This window comes from Solanum dulcamara, chromosome 9 (assembly GCF_947179165.1).
Source record: "Solanum dulcamara chromosome 9, daSolDulc1.2, whole genome shotgun sequence".
In the NCBI taxonomy this organism is placed as follows: domain Eukaryota; kingdom Viridiplantae; phylum Streptophyta; class Magnoliopsida; order Solanales; family Solanaceae; genus Solanum; species Solanum dulcamara.
In genome coordinates, this window is record NC_077245.1 from 1728619 (window position 1) to 1746025 (window position 17407).

General features: G+C 35.8%; 2 protein-coding genes and 1 non-coding gene across 6 annotated transcripts; all 3 read right to left on the reverse strand.

Moving 5' to 3' along the window:
• Positions 1–1488: 1488 nt before the first annotated feature.
• On the reverse strand, positions 1489–1592 carry LOC129904821 (U6 spliceosomal RNA). The gene has a single exon (XR_008770495.1). It is a non-coding gene; the product is annotated as a U6 spliceosomal RNA (small nuclear RNA).
• A 615-nt stretch (positions 1593–2207) lies between these two features.
• Positions 2208–11060, reverse strand: LOC129902578 (uncharacterized). Of its 2 annotated transcripts, none has more exons than XM_055977903.1 (16): positions 10631–11060; positions 10270–10331; positions 10108–10175; positions 9606–9727; positions 8814–8919; positions 8636–8687; positions 7125–7242; positions 7006–7036; positions 6892–6915; positions 6631–6755; positions 5468–5549; positions 4900–5022; positions 4760–4813; positions 4603–4672; positions 4430–4463; positions 2208–2926 (listed from the first exon to the last, which is right to left on the reverse strand). In XM_055977903.1, exons 1-16 carry the CDS (start codon positions 10812–10814, stop codon positions 2589–2591), a joined length of 1593 nt encoding a protein of 530 aa, XP_055833878.1. In that variant the 5' UTR covers positions 10815–11060; the 3' UTR covers positions 2208–2588. The 2 variants fall into 2 exon arrangements, with proteins under 2 accessions (XP_055833878.1, XP_055833877.1); XM_055977902.1 differs by having other exon boundaries at positions 2208–2929.
• Positions 11061–12697: 1637 nt separating this feature from the next.
• On the reverse strand, positions 12698–17032 carry LOC129902872 (bZIP transcription factor 30-like). Of its 3 annotated transcripts, none has more exons than XM_055978306.1 (5): positions 16787–17032; positions 15548–16348; positions 15281–15413; positions 15112–15196; positions 12698–13189 (listed from the first exon to the last, which is right to left on the reverse strand). In XM_055978306.1, exons 2-5 carry the CDS (start codon positions 16321–16323, stop codon positions 12981–12983), a joined length of 1203 nt encoding a protein of 400 aa, XP_055834281.1. In that variant the 5' UTR covers positions 16324–16348; positions 16787–17032; the 3' UTR covers positions 12698–12980. The 3 variants fall into 3 exon arrangements, with proteins under 3 accessions (XP_055834281.1, XP_055834280.1, XP_055834279.1); XM_055978305.1 differs by having other exon boundaries at positions 15548–16461; XM_055978304.1 differs by having other exon boundaries at positions 15548–16670.
• Between the last annotated feature and the right edge of the window lie 375 nt (positions 17033–17407).

The window sequence follows — 17407 nt, forward strand, 5'->3', positions numbered from 1 at the left end:
TAACGAGACAATATCGTATTTTCTTAATATATATATGCTACGTAATACCCCGCCGCATCACACCCTTCCAACCTGGTTAATTGGAGGATTGATAAACATAGTGGGTGGGTGGGGTGGGGTGGAAATCCAAAATCTGTATTATTTATGAGTATAGTTGTGCTTTCATGTAGATTAATCCAAAAGTTAGTTCATGAGATGGAAATTAGACAAGATAATATAAAAGAGCATCCGTCCATTTCCACAACTAATGTGAAACTATCAAATTAAGTCATATAAGATATCATAGTACAAGTCAAGGATCTATCAAAAATAACTTCTCTACTTTCTTAAAGGTAAAAAGGTAATCTCTACGTACACTTTACCCTTCTCAGACTTGTAACTGTGGAATTACACGGGGTTTGTTGTTATTGCTATAAGGTATCAATAGTACAATCAAACCTCTCTATAATAATTATCCTTTAAACTAACATTTCACTATAACAAACAAGTTTTCTATAGAACCGATTCTCCATAATATATTATATTATAGGTACTCTATAACAATATTTTACTCTAACAACCAAAAAATATCCGAACAGGGACATTAGGTTTGACAAAGGGAAGGAACAAGCTAAAAATAATGGATGTGTGGGGTTCTAACCCTACCAAAGATTCTTCCTTTATTCTACCTTCTCCTCCTCCTCCTCCTACCATAGATTCTTCCTTTATTCTACCTTCTCCACCTCCATTATTCACAAGCACACCTCAATCCCAAACAAGAATAACAACAAAAAGACAAAATATAATGGAAAACTTCCAAGATTTGGCTTCATCTTGATTGTTCCTTCAAGATTTTAATTAGGTTTAATGATATTTTCAGGTCACATTCACCTTAAATAGCAAACTACTATGGAATTGACTAAAGATTGTAGGGGGGAATTGAAGCTTACTTTGAAAGCATAAGTTCATTATCACAATTCACAACTTTGAAAGCATAAAGTTCATTATTACAATTTCACAAACTTACTTTAAGGTTGAGAAACAAAAGAGGGTAAGTGACATTTAGGTACAACAAATAGAAAAAGTTTCCACACACAAAAATGCAACTTTTTACTTGTATAAAAATGGGTGGTGGGACCTTAAGCACATGGAGAAAAGTTCCAATCATTAGAATTACACAAATGTGTGTTAACCCTTCTCATTCTTCTTTAGTCCTTCTCACTGGTTCTCTGTATGTTCATCATCATAGGAAAAAACACTATTTTCCCAAGAGAAGGATAGCCCCACAAACTTTTTTCATAATGTTTTTTTGTTTTGTCTACCTACAAATTGATTTCATCAAATCTAAGTTAGGAAAATCAATCAAGAAGTAGGTTTACATAATAAGAATAACAAGAGGCTATAATGCATCATAGTCTTGCCTCACTATTACCCTTAATAGAAAGTATTGCAAGGCTCTCAACCAATATAACTATCATGAAACTTTATAATCGTTCTAATCAATCGATGAATCAAAATGAAACTTGAACATTTAAGCAAATCATCTTTACACAGGAGCCATATGCTAATCTTTTATGTATCGTTCCAAGTTTATGGAATGTCCTCTAAGGAACAATCCTAGTCTTTACTCAACAACCCCCCACTCTCCAACCTTAGGGGGTCGGGGTCGGGGTGGGGATGGGGTGAGAGGGGCAAGGTTACTACTTAGATCTAAGATTTAGACATAAAACTTAAATTCCCTTCATTTTCTTTTCTATATGAAGGCCCCCACCTTTTGCTCCCTACAAAGGGAAAAGTCACCACTAGCTTTCCATAAGTGAAAGCAACGAGACATTTGTCTTGTAGCCTACTATCTATTCCATGCTTGACTTTACACGCAACCACAATTAAAACTGTAGGGACCAAAACACACAACATAATTATACACTAAACTGTACTCATTGGGATCACTTCAACTTGCATTACAAGAATTCCTCACAACACTACTGAACAAAAGAACATTTTCTGTTTTCTGGGTTTTTTTTTGCTCATAGACATACTTTCTTTCGTCTCTCCAAGCATGACTCAAACCATTCTTATGATATAAAAGGAAGATAACTCAGAATTATTCCCAATTTGTTTGGGAATTCGACGTGCTCGTTGTTTAAGTCACTAGCATTGATCATCAACAAGGCTAGAATGGAACAATAAAGTGATCAACTACACAAAACATTCTGATTAATACTTCATTTACACAGCAATATTACTAATTATCATAGATTTTCAGAACATATTGTTTCAGTTGCAACACAAAATTGCTCAACCTGTAAATTAGCAACAAAAATAGACATAGTACACATCAGACACTCAGGCAGAATAGGTTTTCTCTTTGATTTTCCTTGTTTCCTCCCCTCACCAAAAACGAGCTTGACCAGGTACAAACTCGGACAAATGCCTGTCTTTCGGTCAATGCTCTACGTCAATACGAGTTACAATTTCAGAATGTTGAATGGTATTAATGACGAAAATGAATTACTTGTTAAAGTGCAACTAATTAGCCAATGGAGAATAAAGATACATTCCATCATCATATTGAGAAGCCTTAGAGTTTGACCAGGAAAGCTTTACTCTTACGATTTCTTCGGCCTTCCCCTTTTACCCGTTGATACTTTCGCTTCAGGCTGGGAGCTTTTATTTGCTGATGGAGGCCGACCCCTCCCACGACCAGCGCCCTTTTTAGCTGCTGTAGCTTTGCCAGCAGCCTTTCCTCGACCCCTGCCAGAAGACTTAGCCCGCCCATTAGATTGTTCCTCATAGTCATCACTCTCATCATCACTATTTTCCTCCTCATCTTCAGATTCAGATGACTCTTTTGACTTCTTCCTTTTATTTAACTTTGCAGGCGCCTTAGCAGATGCCTTTCTGGGAGCTTTTTGAGAAACTGGAGATTCACTCACTGGTTCTGCCCCTGCTGCAGCAAAGAACAATTCGCAACTATAGTAAGAAAGATAAATGATTGTAAAATAAATAGGGCTTCATGCCAACTAAACCTGCATCAAAGAACAATTGGCATGTCTGTCTACTTAACAAATGACCAAAACAACACCTAAACCTGCTGACAATTGAGCACAAGAATTTTGAAGAAACAGAGAAAATTTGACACAATTTGTTTTTTGTAATTCCAATTTTAAGATGTCTTTTAAGAGAAATTAAGGCTGTTTTAACACGAGAGAATTTGCAAATCTCACACTTACCCTACACTGAAATAGCAAGTCTGTGACCAGAATAGAAAAGAAAAATCCTAATAAACAACAACCAAACATAAGAAACAATAAAAAAGTGATTAATCCAAAATAGTTGGTATCAACTATTAGATTCCTTTTCTTTCATGTAATTTGTTAGTAGCTAAGTTAACACTGATTTTGATAAATTGTAGATCTTTTAAAAAAAATCTAACACATGTGATTTCAAGCCTAGCTCATTATTTTCAATCATCATTTTAAATGAAATTCAAGTATATTTTTGAACCTTCAAATTATCATATTTTTGTGCCTGCGGGCGATACATCTCGAAGTCTATGTAAGACATGGCAAAAAGCATCTCAAACAATCTTCTCTATGTTTATCCTCTATGTCCAATGTTATCAATTTTGTGACATTCATCCTGTGGACCTAACATACCTTATATTCACCCCAATTCAACATTACAAGTCTCACAACCGTTCTATAAAATTGGACTTTAGCTTGTTAGATGTCTTCCTATGGCATAGCAGTCCCATTACATCCCTTTATTTTAGTTATCCTACTTTTTATTCTGTTTGTTATATTGCATCTATCATTATAAATTCCTAGAAAACTAAATGTACATATTTTGTAGTCTGTACTATGCACCATAAAAACTGATCTAGTTTCAGTTCACTTTCACCTAATTATGATATTCTCCTATATTTTAGCCATAAGATTTTGTTCTGCGCGTTAAATCTTTCATATATCAAGCTATTCTCCTAGAAAATTGAACAAATACATATGAATTTCTGAATGTAGATATGATAGCTGCAGCCCCATCTAAAATCACTTCACTACCCTTCTTTTGGGGGGATTCGGGGTTAAACTTGTGCGCACATATTTCATCTTCACCTTTTCTGAAAAGCCTAATTACATAGAGCGATTAGTGTTTTGGTGAACTCCTTGGAAGCTAGTCAGTTGACATATTATCATTTGCAAATAGCATATCTTATGAAACCTTATCCTGCATAGTATCGATAAAACAAATAAGGGCACAACGACAAAGGAGATGAATTGACCATCATTAAGACTCCTTGTTCTTTCATCTCCAAAAGAATTAGCAATTCAATGGCTACTTGAGTCAACTGCCCTTGAAGCATTTTCAGAGGAAAACCAAAGTATATTTTCCAAATGAAATACTACAATTAGCTAAAACTTATGAAGATAGATGAAGCTTAGAGTTATACCTTCCTCAGAAGCCTTGCCATCATATACATCAAGCTGTCAGGTAAAATGGGAGAAATTAGATAACTTACACGAGCAAATAAATATGAATCGCAGAAAATCTAACTGCAAAAATCATTTTCTGATTCTCCTGAAGATGCCTAGAGGGAAAAATACATTATAACCATAACATTACCTGCTCAAGTTGATCCTCAACATTTGTCCTATCAACAACAACCATGGAGTGGGCAAACCCACAAGCAACACTATACAAAAAGGAAGACGCTAGGACTCAGACTCTGATGTAAAGTTCCATCTTCCAAACCTTATTTTCTAAACAGAAATACACTAACCTGATAACATGCATGCCATCTAAAATGTCTACCTTCTTAGGAACTGCAGAAGATCTATAGAAAAATAGACAAAATAAATGAGAAGCACACATAGATCACCAAAAAAGAAGAAGAAAACATTAGATATGAATCAAACCTACTTTTGTCCATTTGGTCCATAACCCAGCTCCCCAGACTGCGCATGGCCCCAACTTATGCAAGAGGAATCAGCACCAACAAAGTGATGCATATTGCCAGAATCCATACATCGTAGGTTCCACCCACTAGAAATACAGAATATAAGTCCAATAGACTTGGTGACAAAAGAAAAAATATTGTGCTTTTGAAAAGAGAATATCCTTTTTAAAACAATGCAAGCCAATATTATGGGGGGCAGAAACAACAATACACTATTACCATGTGGTTGCTTTTAAATAGCATTCCTACATGAACAATGGATGCCACAACTTGAATACAAGACTATAGACTCTCTGCTAAGACTTTGCAGTAAAATCACTCCATCACCCCTCATCACGAGAAGCAAGGAAAAGAAAATTTAAACTCTATCTTCATTGATGTTATTGTAGATGGTTGTAACCACAAAACTTGGATAAATAATAATTCACCCAAATATGTGGAATTTATCACATGCAACGTATGTTGTATCTACACTAATACTATATGAGCGAAATAAAAATTTTGAGATGCAAATGCTGTACAGAACAGAACCTCAAATCCAGAAGAGGTTTAGGATACATCGAATCATCTCCGGTGGTCTTTATTTTGCCCCACATGTAAAGCTGCCCTCCTCCTGCACAAGAATACGTTATTAGAAGTGTTAAGTCACAGGTGTTTATTTTATCAAGTAAATCATGAGCCCACAATGTTGCAACAAGTAGAAGGTGGACTGAGCATATCTTCATTTTACTTGCAGAGCAAATTTCAAACATAAATTTTAATGCCACAACAACTATATGTCTCAGCCCCAACCAAGTTGAGGTCAGCCATATCAATAATTCTCTCCATTTAAGCTCAAATTGGTGTCATCATCATACCATATAAAAAAAAAAGGGCAGCCCGGTGCACTAAAGCTCCCGCTATGCGCGGGGTCCGGGGAAGGGGGTAGAGTGTAGTTCCATTATACTACTACTACTACAATTATACAACATACCTGGTGTAGTTCCACAAAGTGGGGTCCGGGGGGGTAGAGTGTGCGCAAACCTTACCTCTACCTCAGCAGTAGAGAGGTTGTTTCTATATGGAATCATGTTTTTTTTAATTTGACGTTTTCTTTTCTTTCATCACCATTCACCAAAGATTATTCAAACTTTAGAACCACTAACTCCACCAATGTAAGCTTCACAAAACATATCCAATACCAAATTCGAATTAAGTAGGACTGCAATAAGTTAATAACGTGAAAATACTCAAACTAGGAGGGTTTTCAAAATTTAGAACTGAACATATTAAGCATTAACATGGATTTGATTAGCCCACCTTTTTGCACAAGTAATCCATACTTCAAACCCATAAATAACCGGACATTAATTTTACACACTTTCTACATATAAGTATCAGCTAGCTAGATGTTCACACTTCTCTCAAAGCAATAACTAAATGAGCAAGCACTATATATAATCATAGTTGGTGAGAACATAGATTTAATAAAGGCAATTCACTCATGTGAATACTCATTCAACTTATATTACGAACTGTTTGGGCAACTTGCGGGAAAAAAAATCAGAAACAAAAAGCTGCGTAAAATGAATGTAGCTAGTAGAGATATCAACTATGATGTCATCTCATGTGAATACACAGTAACTTATAAATGCACCTGATAAGATTTCAAGAATGATTTCAAAAACAAAATGGAGAGAGAACAAAAATCATACCGGCAGTACACGCTGAGTTGACAGAACCTGCTGAAACTACTGCATCTGGAGGCAAGACATTCTGCCGCGTAAAAACATCAACTCGTCGAGGAGTAAACTCATCTTTCTGTTCTCTATGACCAAGCCTGTAATCCACAAAAATGAACAAGTTAATGTTTATTCTAATAAGGACCCAAAAAGAACACGGAGAAGCCAAGGTGGTGTAACAGATGTCCAACAACATAAATCTGAATATGCAAATATGAAATAGGATGTACGAACCTCCCATATCCGCCAAATCCCCACCTAAAATTTGATTGTCAAAACAGAGGAAAGAACAAATCAGCTTCTGTACATATGGGCAAGTCCAAACAAAAGAGCTAAGGTGGAACTTACGTGTAAACATATCCATTCTTATCCACTGCAACTGAAATCCAAAAAAAAAAGGTAAATGCACTCAACAAATCAGAAAAGAGGACATAATACAAATTTATTAAAATGAAGTTGAGATGAACCTGTGTGATTTGTTCCACAAGCTACTTTGACTATAGTCTCTCCAGAAAAGGCAGCTATCGGTCTAGGTCGGGGTTGAGCTTCATAAGCTAGCCGTACAGAGCTATCTTTGGTATTATACTGCATGTTACAGGGAATCCTCAAATCAATCAAAGAAGGCAACAACTGCCAGTTCAAATATAAAGATGCTACTGTGTGAATGCCTTTATTACAATAAGTCCCAACTTTAAACATCAAGGTTCTTGTCATGAAAGAGGAAAAGATTGGCTATGGTCTTCCCAATTTGGTGCATTTACATTTAGTTTTCCCCACTTAACTTTGGAGAAATATTAGACAGGATACAAAAGAGCAATATGAAGTATAAAAGCACTTCCCTATGAAGGAGAACAACACTGTTTATTTGTGGAAAAATGAGTTATCCACAACACTTATCAACTACATGTTTCAGATTGGCGAGAGACAAGTCAATAAAAATAGAAATTGGACGGGCAAGGAAAAGGCAGAGACGTGACTGTTTTAAAGTGGTTTGATACGGCAATAAGCACCCTGCATCAGTAGGTCTATATCATCATCATGTAGTACAGGCAAAAAGATAAATAATAAAAAATAATAAAGTACTTCAAATAACTATCCTTCAATAATGCTGCACAAACACATGATAGAGACTTTTGTATCACTAAACATTTTGCCTGTTTAGTGTACCAATCTCTCCTTAACTTTATGTGCATAAAGCACTTTTGTTAAGAAGTCCCACATCGGTAGATGGAAGGGAAATTAGTCTCCTTATATGGACTTGGGCAAACCTTTCCTCGTGAGCTAGCTTTTAGGGTTAAATTAGGTCCAGGTGTCATATCTTTACATGGTATCAAAGCTAAGCCCATCCAATTTATTGTTCACCAATGTTGGGACCCCATTTATAAGTGTCATGCTCCAGTTGAGGTCTGGGCGTGCAGGGGAGTGTTAAGAAGATGTGGTATAGGGATGGAAAATTGGTGTCCTTATATGGACTTGGACAAACCTCCATGATCTAGCTTTTGGGGTTGAGTTAGGTAGAAGTGCCATAAAGCAGGAAGAGAACAAGGCTGAGGGAGAAATATAAAAGTAAGTATTTAGAAGATCTCATGTGGTAAAAATTCCCACTCTCTTTTAGCGAAAAAGAACAACTGCATTACGTTGCAACAGACAAAAAGGCATTGAATAGAATACCAATTGCCTGCTAATTGTGATTTCAATTTATGTAGAAGTATCACCAAAGCTGCATCACTATCAATCAAATTGAACAGTTGATCTTGTCGTGACATATTGTTGCCGGTTAGGAAGTAATGCAATTTGAGATTGTTATACAGCATGATGAAGTCTATTGTTGCCGGTTAGGAAGTATTGCAATTTGAGATTGCTATACAGCATGATGAAGTCTAGAACATTCCATATATAACAAGAAAATATTGGAAGTCTTTGTCCATGTCACAGAAGATAAAATAAAAATTAACTGAAACCTTTTCATTAAATGTACCTCATTGTCAGTCCCATGACCGAGCTGACCATACTGAGGCAGACCAGCAGTTCTATAAGACACGAAATAACATGAAAATGTGCAAGAAAAGTTAGAGCTGAAAATGCCATTACCAAAATCTTTTATTTGTACACAGCATTACCAATGTAGTAGAAAGAAAAAACTTCACAAACCATACAATATAGAAGCTCCTTCAACTGAGGTTAGCCACACAGTAAAGTCAGCCCCACATGCAGTAGCGTTGACTTCAGTAACAGCACACCGGATTGGAGATAATTCGGTTTCTTCGACAATACGAAAAAGTGGTGATCTTAATTAGTTTTATAAATGAAAGAAAAAAAACCAAGACAGAAAAAATCAGTGGACTCATATTGCTAGGAAATAAAGAAGACGTTGCTTAAGGCAAATTTTTGGTTCTTTATCAACAAAAAGAAAGGTAAATTCTTGGCTCCGTCCTATACTAGCTTATATTCTTTTCAATAAGATCCTACACTAGCTTATATAATCATAAATTTCTTATTCTTTCCTACATTAGATTATTTTTGTTAAAGGTTTATTTAAAGCATGCTTAAACCTTGAAACTTGGTGAAAACCAGGTCGGGCGCTTTGCCTCATTTAGTTGGTGCTTTAGCGTAGGCGTCAAGATGCATGTTACTGCTGGGTGGGTGTAAGTATCCAATACATGTGCATCTAGGTTTTCAGTAACTTTCAATAAATTTGATGAATCCACAAGAAATATCCACACACTTGTCACTCCCCCGTTTTGACATGAGTTATAAAAATAAATGAAGGACCCATGTGACCTAGGTCATATCAGAAGAGAAATGCATGATCAAAGAGGGAGATGAAATAATGTTCATGCAACTGAGACAACAACAATTTGAATACTAACAGAAGGTCTTTTCCTTTGGTGCAAGTGAGTCAGAAACAGAAAAGGTAAGGAGCAACGGAGGGTGACAAAGGGGCTCACCATTTTTTACAGAGCCTATACCGAGCTGTCCGTGTTTATTCCAACCAAAAGCAAAGGACTGTCCGTCATCCGTAACTACCACTGTGTGGCTCCTTCCAGCTGCAGCTCTAATGATTTTATACCTGGAACAAAAAAGTTTTAAGTTATGCCAGAAATAAATACTTGATAGACATAACGGTTTCAGGAGACATGGGCTAACCATACAGGGAATATAAAAAGGAAATTGGAAGCCTTTCTACTTCTAAACACATACAAAAACATAGTTTTGAGTTACAAAACAAACATTACTGTCCATCGGAATATTCACCATTATAACATTTTTATCTTTCAAATAACTATGAGTAGATAAAAAAGGGGTGAATTTAGGATTTTAAGTTGTGGGTGTGGCATAGCTATGCACCCTTTACTCCTTTGTGGTATGGGTTTGAACTTAGTACATATTTTGAAACTTTTAATACTACATCTGCCACTCATAGAGGATACAAACCCAAGAACAGCTTACTTAGATAGTTCTGAAACAACAGTTGGTCTATCACGTGTTATTTTATCTCCATGACCAAGCTGCCCTTTCTGCAAAACCACAACACACTTCACAATCCAACAACAAAAAAGCAACACAAAAAGCACAACAGAAGAGAAAGATAAACACACACAACACACTTGCCTCATTCCTTCCCCATGTATAACAACGGCCTTCAGTATCTAGTGCTACACAGTGACAAGAAACTGCATTTCCATCAAGAATGAAAGAAAACAATCAAAAAGGGCAGTCTTCAATCACATTACGGGTATTTGAAAGAAAAAAAAAGTGGTTTTTGTTTTCAAAGTAAAAAAATGATACTTGAAAATTTGTAATTTCACAACAAAGACGATAACTTTGTATTACTCTACACTATTTTGGGTCGACTATATGAATCCTCAAAACATACATTTCACAGCATTTTACCCATACTGAGCTCTAAACAAACAAACTAATTATACAACTAAGCCAGAATTCGAAAAAAAAAGAGCAGAAAAGTGTATACCGCAACCAGCTGCAACAAAACAAATGTCGACACCAACAAGCGGACGAAGCCTCGTCGGCGACACCAAATTCCCTTCCTGCAAACCTTTCCGGCGACCAACGGAATCCCAACTAGTACATCCACAAAACAACAACTCCCCACCTTTCACTACCACCACTTCCTCCTTTTCTTCTACCTCCGACATCTCCGGCGAACTCAACGGTCGAAAAATTCAAAAAAAAAAACTGAAGAAAGTTTAAAACAAACAGATCTTACTGAACCTCAACGTGAATACAACAAAACCCGCAAAAATCAGAAGAAAAAAACAGAGATTCGTAAGGAATCGGCGGCAAAAAGGTTTTAAGGAAAACAAGTTTTAGAAAGAAAACATCTGAAACCCTACAAACCACTGAGTATTAAAAAAGGAGATTTGTTTTGTGTATTTCGAGAATGTGAACTTTTTATTGGTCTAAATTATAATTTTTGTTGGTCCAAAATATAAATACACATTGGTGGAATGGATAATTACTAGTACTAGCTTTTTTCTTCTTCTTTTTCCTCTTGCGCTTATTTGCTTTTTCTTCTAAATATATGTTCCTTTGGCTATAGGTTTTGAATCGAATTTTCATAATTTAATAAATAATTAATTGATCAATTTTTCAAATTTGTGATAAAAAACGCTAGAGATTTATAATATTGTGAGCCGTAGGATTTAAGGTTCCTGCGGGTTTGGTCCGTTTAAGAAATTTCGAGGTATTCTTTGTTTGAAAGGAGGGCATATGCCTTTATTTTTTACTCTTTGGTCATTATCCATATTGTCTTTTTTTGGAATTATCTCTTAGACGTTTTCCTTTTTATTTTTAATTTTTTGGTATAATACATAAATATGTTCTAATAAATATTTAAATTTGTATAAAGTTAGATAAGTAAACACACGTGTCATACTTGACATTTTATGTGTCAATTCGCATCATTTGAGTATTATGTCATGTAGGAAGCGTGTGTTTATTTGTTCGACTTTATATATGTTTAGTTATATATATTCAAAATTGGACAATATAAATACCAGCTGAATCTAAATTAAAAGATATATTTATAAAATATGTCTTTCTACTTTTTTTAATCAGTTACAACCTACCATGGCCATCCTATGAGACATATGTCATGTGTATTTTTCGTATCAGTTACAACCTATAATGAACACCTTATGAGACATTTTTCATGTGATTAACAGCAAAACAAGAATGCTTAATATTTCTGATCTTTTTTATTCTGTGTATATTAAATAATTATTGGTATACCACCTATTCGTCGTTTCACTCTCTTGATGATCTCAGGTTCGCAGGGAGGGGGGGGGGGGGGCAAATAGTTTAGGTCTACACTAAGGAAAGATTTGAATTTAATTCAATTTTTAAAGATTGTAAAAATTATTCGAGATCATATAAGAAGATAACTATCCATTTTCTAACCAATGTGAAAAACAAACACTTTACTTCACGTTCTCCATGTTTCATCTGCCTTTCCTTAGTCCAATGGGGTTGTAACTTCACTTTAACCTAGAAAAAAAAAATATTCATAACCCACAGACACACATGTAGTATACACATTATATCTTTTGGAAACATTGCAACTTTAACTAGAAGGAGAGACTTAAAATAACGATAAAAAATATTCCATGCAACTTATAAGTCAAGAATTCGACTTATGGAATCATCTAGTGATGCAGCCCTTATGCAAAATGCTTTGAGCAACAGTCTGCCTTTTTGCAACATTTACTTCAAAAGTTTCTGCATTCTTCACTGAAGATGAAAGGACGAAAAAAAGAATGGACAACGGGAAACAAGACACAAGTATAAGGGGTGACAATGTTTGATTACTATGATCTTTGTGTCTGGTTGTGCTAGTCCCATTGAACCAATGGCATGGATAATTTGCCCCTACACCATAGGACTACTTCTATGATCTCATACTGGAAAAAAAAAACAGCTCGATGCACTAAGCTCTGGCTATGCATGGAGTCCCAAGAAGGACCGGACCAAGACCAGAATGGTCTCATACTTTGTAAGTGCAAATTAACAAGGAATGCCGCAAGGTAAAAAGGCTTAAAGTTCCCTTAGAAGTAGAGAACAGTATAGGAGAAAACATTGGCACAAAGTTTGACTCCAATTTATTGTTACAGTCATTTTCAATGAACAAAATATGTTTCACTACATTTAGAATAATTGTAGCCAGACACATATAAGAAACATATATAGATACTAATATCTGAAAGCTTGCTTGTGCTTAGCATGTGAAACCGATAGTAGGTAACAAACTTTTTAACTTCATTTAGAGATTATCTTCACCTCCTCTAAGGCTTTATGTTCATCCACTAGGCGGATGCAGGTGTTGCTGAAGCTGCGGATGCTTTCCCAACAGATAATTGCTGCATTTGACTAGGCTGCTGACGCTGCATCTGGAACATATTATGCTTCACTGGCATCTGTTGTGTCATGTTATTAGGCAACCGTCCTTCCTCCCTATGTTCCCCAGCTGCAAGCTTTAAACGCTGGACTTCAGCAGTTAATGCTTCATGCAGAGCTGCAGCACAAAGCTAAAGTTATAAATGTCCATCTTTATGGGTAGGTGCATTAGACAGACATTCATAGAGTAACAACATATCTATACATCTTGAATGTCAAGCATAAGATGCGCTTTGGATCTAGTTCTTGGTTGATCCAAAGCAGGCGACTAGAACATAGAAAAGTATAACTTGTCCTGCCTTCAAGATTAATTACAAACTTATCCCAATGTAATCAAACAAACACGGGCAAACCTGCTCTTTGGAAAATATAATGCTTCTCAAACACCTTAGACTTGAAAGATTTCAGAAAGGAATCTTTTGACACAGAAATCACAACTTCCACCCTAATAAACTAGTAAACCAAATATAAAGAAAAAGACGGATGCAGTGCAGCCTACTTATAGTGACATGTCTACGAGGACAGAGATGGTATGAGCAGAACCGGGAAACACAATAAAATGGGCACAGTTCAAGAGAAACTTAAGTACCAAATACGAACATAAACAGGTACTGCTGGAACATCTTACTTCTTTGACTGTCAGCGACACATCATTTGGTAATATTGAAGTTCGGGTATTTTTCAATAGAAGACGCTGATGTTGCGGTACACTGTTAAATAAAGTCATTCTTCCTGAGTACGCGTGCTCGTTACTGATTAGAATATTCTTGCTGAGACGGATACATCAAATATTTTGGTTCTCTGATTCAGGTTTTTCGGTGCTCAGTGAGGAAAATTGATTTTTTCACATTGCTAACATTTTGAAAATTCCAACCAACCAAACAAAAGTAACCAAATAGTTATTGACTGTGCATCAATTTCACAGAGCATTGAGTTGGTATTGTAATCTTAGGTCCCTAATTACTTTTCCTTTATCTCAGAGGGTTTCCTCACACAAATATTACGAGTCCTCTTGGGCTTCCTTCATCATATTCTTCACCTATCTTCACAGATCTACAATGGATTTCTACCATCTCTCTCCCCGTCTTCCTTCCGGCAGGCCATAGCATCCCATATTTTCCCCTTTCAAAGGCTCTATATGCATTGTAAACTAATTTATTTTTCTCTTTTGCATCTCAAATAGATGTACTTCAAAAAACCCATTTACTCAATTATGAATCACGATCACTATTAAAATCTCCTTCCTCCCATTTTCTTCAAACAACAGCAACAAAATCAATATGTAGAAGGCTGGAGTCATGAAGCTCAAACCAGGTCAAGTTCCAAGCTTTTCTTTCTATAAAACATAAAATTGCAAACTTCTCTTTCTATAAAAAAATATTATCCAGCTGTAATCAGTAAACAGCTAAATATTCCTAAACTTCTCCAATTTTTATGAATTTAATTTAAGAGGTAATTGTCACACCAAACATATTAACAAAATAAAATGTGTTTTTTGACGAAGTAAGGATGTTATCAATCAGCATTCAGTGGATGCAAGCAAAACACAAAGGAGCTGTTCCCCCTCTTCTGATAAGAAGTTTTACGCTGATAAATTCGTTTTGCAAAAATAAAATGAGATTTATCAGCATAGAACTTCTCACCTTGAAAGAATCCTGCAAATGCATTAATTGAATAAGCTTAATTTAAGTAAAAGACAGATGGAAGCCACCAATGTCTAAAACAATAAAAATGAAATTAAGTTGATACTCCTAGAATGTACTTGATGGAGAAACCATATATTTTCAAACTACATAAAAGGAAATAAGGATACCAAGAAAGCTTTCCACAAATTTTGCAGAAACTACAAATAATTGATGACTTTGATGACAGTGTTTTTCAAAAAAAAAAAAATACACATTAGAGTATATTCTAATTTGTAGAAGATTATGCTATGGAAAATCTTATTTCGTTAACTACCCATTTGCAACAAGTAGATACCTCTTTGAAACACACTAGGGACTTAGAAACCAAAAGAAACAGAAAGTGGAACAGTAATACCATCTCTAAGTTGTGCCTGTTGTTCCATGGCTTGAATGCGGAATTTCAGCTCACTGTTCAGGCTTGAAATCTCCACAAAATTTTTCTGTAACAAGAACGAAAATCCAGTAAACAGACTGAAATTCATAAAAGAAGCATTGAAGCACAGCACAATATTTTCTACAGGCACCTGCAGGATGGTAACTTGTGTGGATAAGGTAGTTGTTTCTGTCTGTAGCTTTTGAACCTTGTGTTCCAATTCTGAGATGTAACGCGTTTTGCGCTCCTTGGATCGAGCAGCAGACAAACGATTAGCCAGTATCCTGAGGAAAGAAACTATCAGAGTATCAGGTATGATACTTTACTAATTTTTTCATTTTTTATGGATTACTCAACCTTGTGCTTCTTAATGTGATACGAATATAAACTAGAATACTTTAGCAGCTAGTATCCATACCTTTTAGCACGCTTAGGATCTGATACTGCAATCTCAGCAAGTCTTTCATCTGCCATAATCTTCTTCATCTCAGCTTCACTAAATTCAGCATTTCCGAAGTCAAGATTGTGCTTGCTCGAACTTTCATTTCCTGAATTACTTGGTGAAAGCTGACCGGAACGTATCAGCACAGAAGTTGGTAAGTTTGGTGACTCGTCGCCATAGTGAAAACTTCCAATAGCACTATCCATGGAAAGACTCCTAAAGTGACGCGCAGCTGGAGCAATATTAGCATCGGCGCTCCTCTTGGTTCCTTCCCTTAAACTTGTTGGCTGGATGCTAACAGCGTTCCCTTTCAAAACACTTTCTGCTTCATTATTGCTGCTGTCACAACCGCTTGCCTTTGTCCCACTGACAATGCTGTCCTTATCTCTATCCTCCGTGCCAGAACCGTTCAATGTCTCTATATTTTCTAAATTCATGTAGGAAAACAATAACTCATCCGTAACCTCTCCCCTTGATTTCCTCTCACCAATCCCCTCTACATCAATCTTTCCATTGCTATCCCCAAGACTCCCTGCTCTCCCTAAAACTTTCTGGCCACTTATAGGCATCAGCTGAGGTGAAGACTGAATCATAGCTGAGAATCCCAATGGAACATCACTATTAGATCGACGATGCCCCTTCCGAGGAGGAAGACCATCCCTTGTAAAGGAAGACACAACTCCTGGACCTTGAGAACTCACATCTACTTCCTCCATAGATATGTCCTTCAAGCTAGAATGAGCCGACACCATCGACGGCTCACTAGGAGGGAAAGGGCTAAGTGGGGGCAAACAACTATTAGAGAAAATGCTCGATTGAGATAAAGACCTCAGATGAGAAGCAGCTCCAACACCAAAATTATGACTACTCATAGGTCGCTTAGAATTAGACTGAGCCATCAAAATAAACAAATAACAGTAAAACCCCCCAAAAGATTCAATTTTTCCTTCACCCCAAATGCTATTTCTTCGTAATGATCAAAGAACTTGAATATTTCTTCGTAATGATCAAAGAACTTGAGAAATTCTCATCAGATTAATCAAAATTACAGCTCCCAGAAAAACCCTAGACTGCTTAAACCCCAAAACCCTGATTAATCCTAATCCAATCCAATTTAACTAATCAATTTCAGCAAACACAAATACCAAACAAAAGATGAACAAAAAAACGAGAATCAAGATTGAGAAGAAGAGAACAAGGAAGAAAAGGAAGTACCTGAAAATTTTTAGTCAAAATTTAAAGGAGCTACAGTTGAATGTGATGAGACAAACGTGCAAACATTGATGAAAGTGAAGTTGTGGAGGTGGGGTTATAGGAGAAAAATCGGAATTGGGGAGAAGGTGAATTTCCCGCTGAAAATGGCGGTGATTACGGTTGAATTTGTAAGAGGAAAAAAAAGTAATAATATGAAAGAGAAGAGTAGAGGAGGAGCGAAGGGACAAACAACTTTGTCCCAATGATATAATGTATGTGAATCTTATACTTCATCAAGTTCACTAAATTATTAAAACATTCAAAATAAGTGAAACTTTTTAAATTTAAGAAAATTATTGGAATTTTTTTTAATGATATTTAACAATAATTAGGGGATAATTATTGTCATACCCCAAAAAAGAAAAAATATTTATTATTAAATATTCCATTAGTTTCATGCCTAAAAAGGAGTTCGAACATTTTTTTGATATATACTCTGTATAAAGGGAAAAACACTGCTCAATTATTTTTTGATATTATATATATATATATATATATATATATATATATAAACTGTCCAATTACTTCTTGATACCATCGGAGTATATATAGTGTATATATATTCTGATGGTATAATAAAGA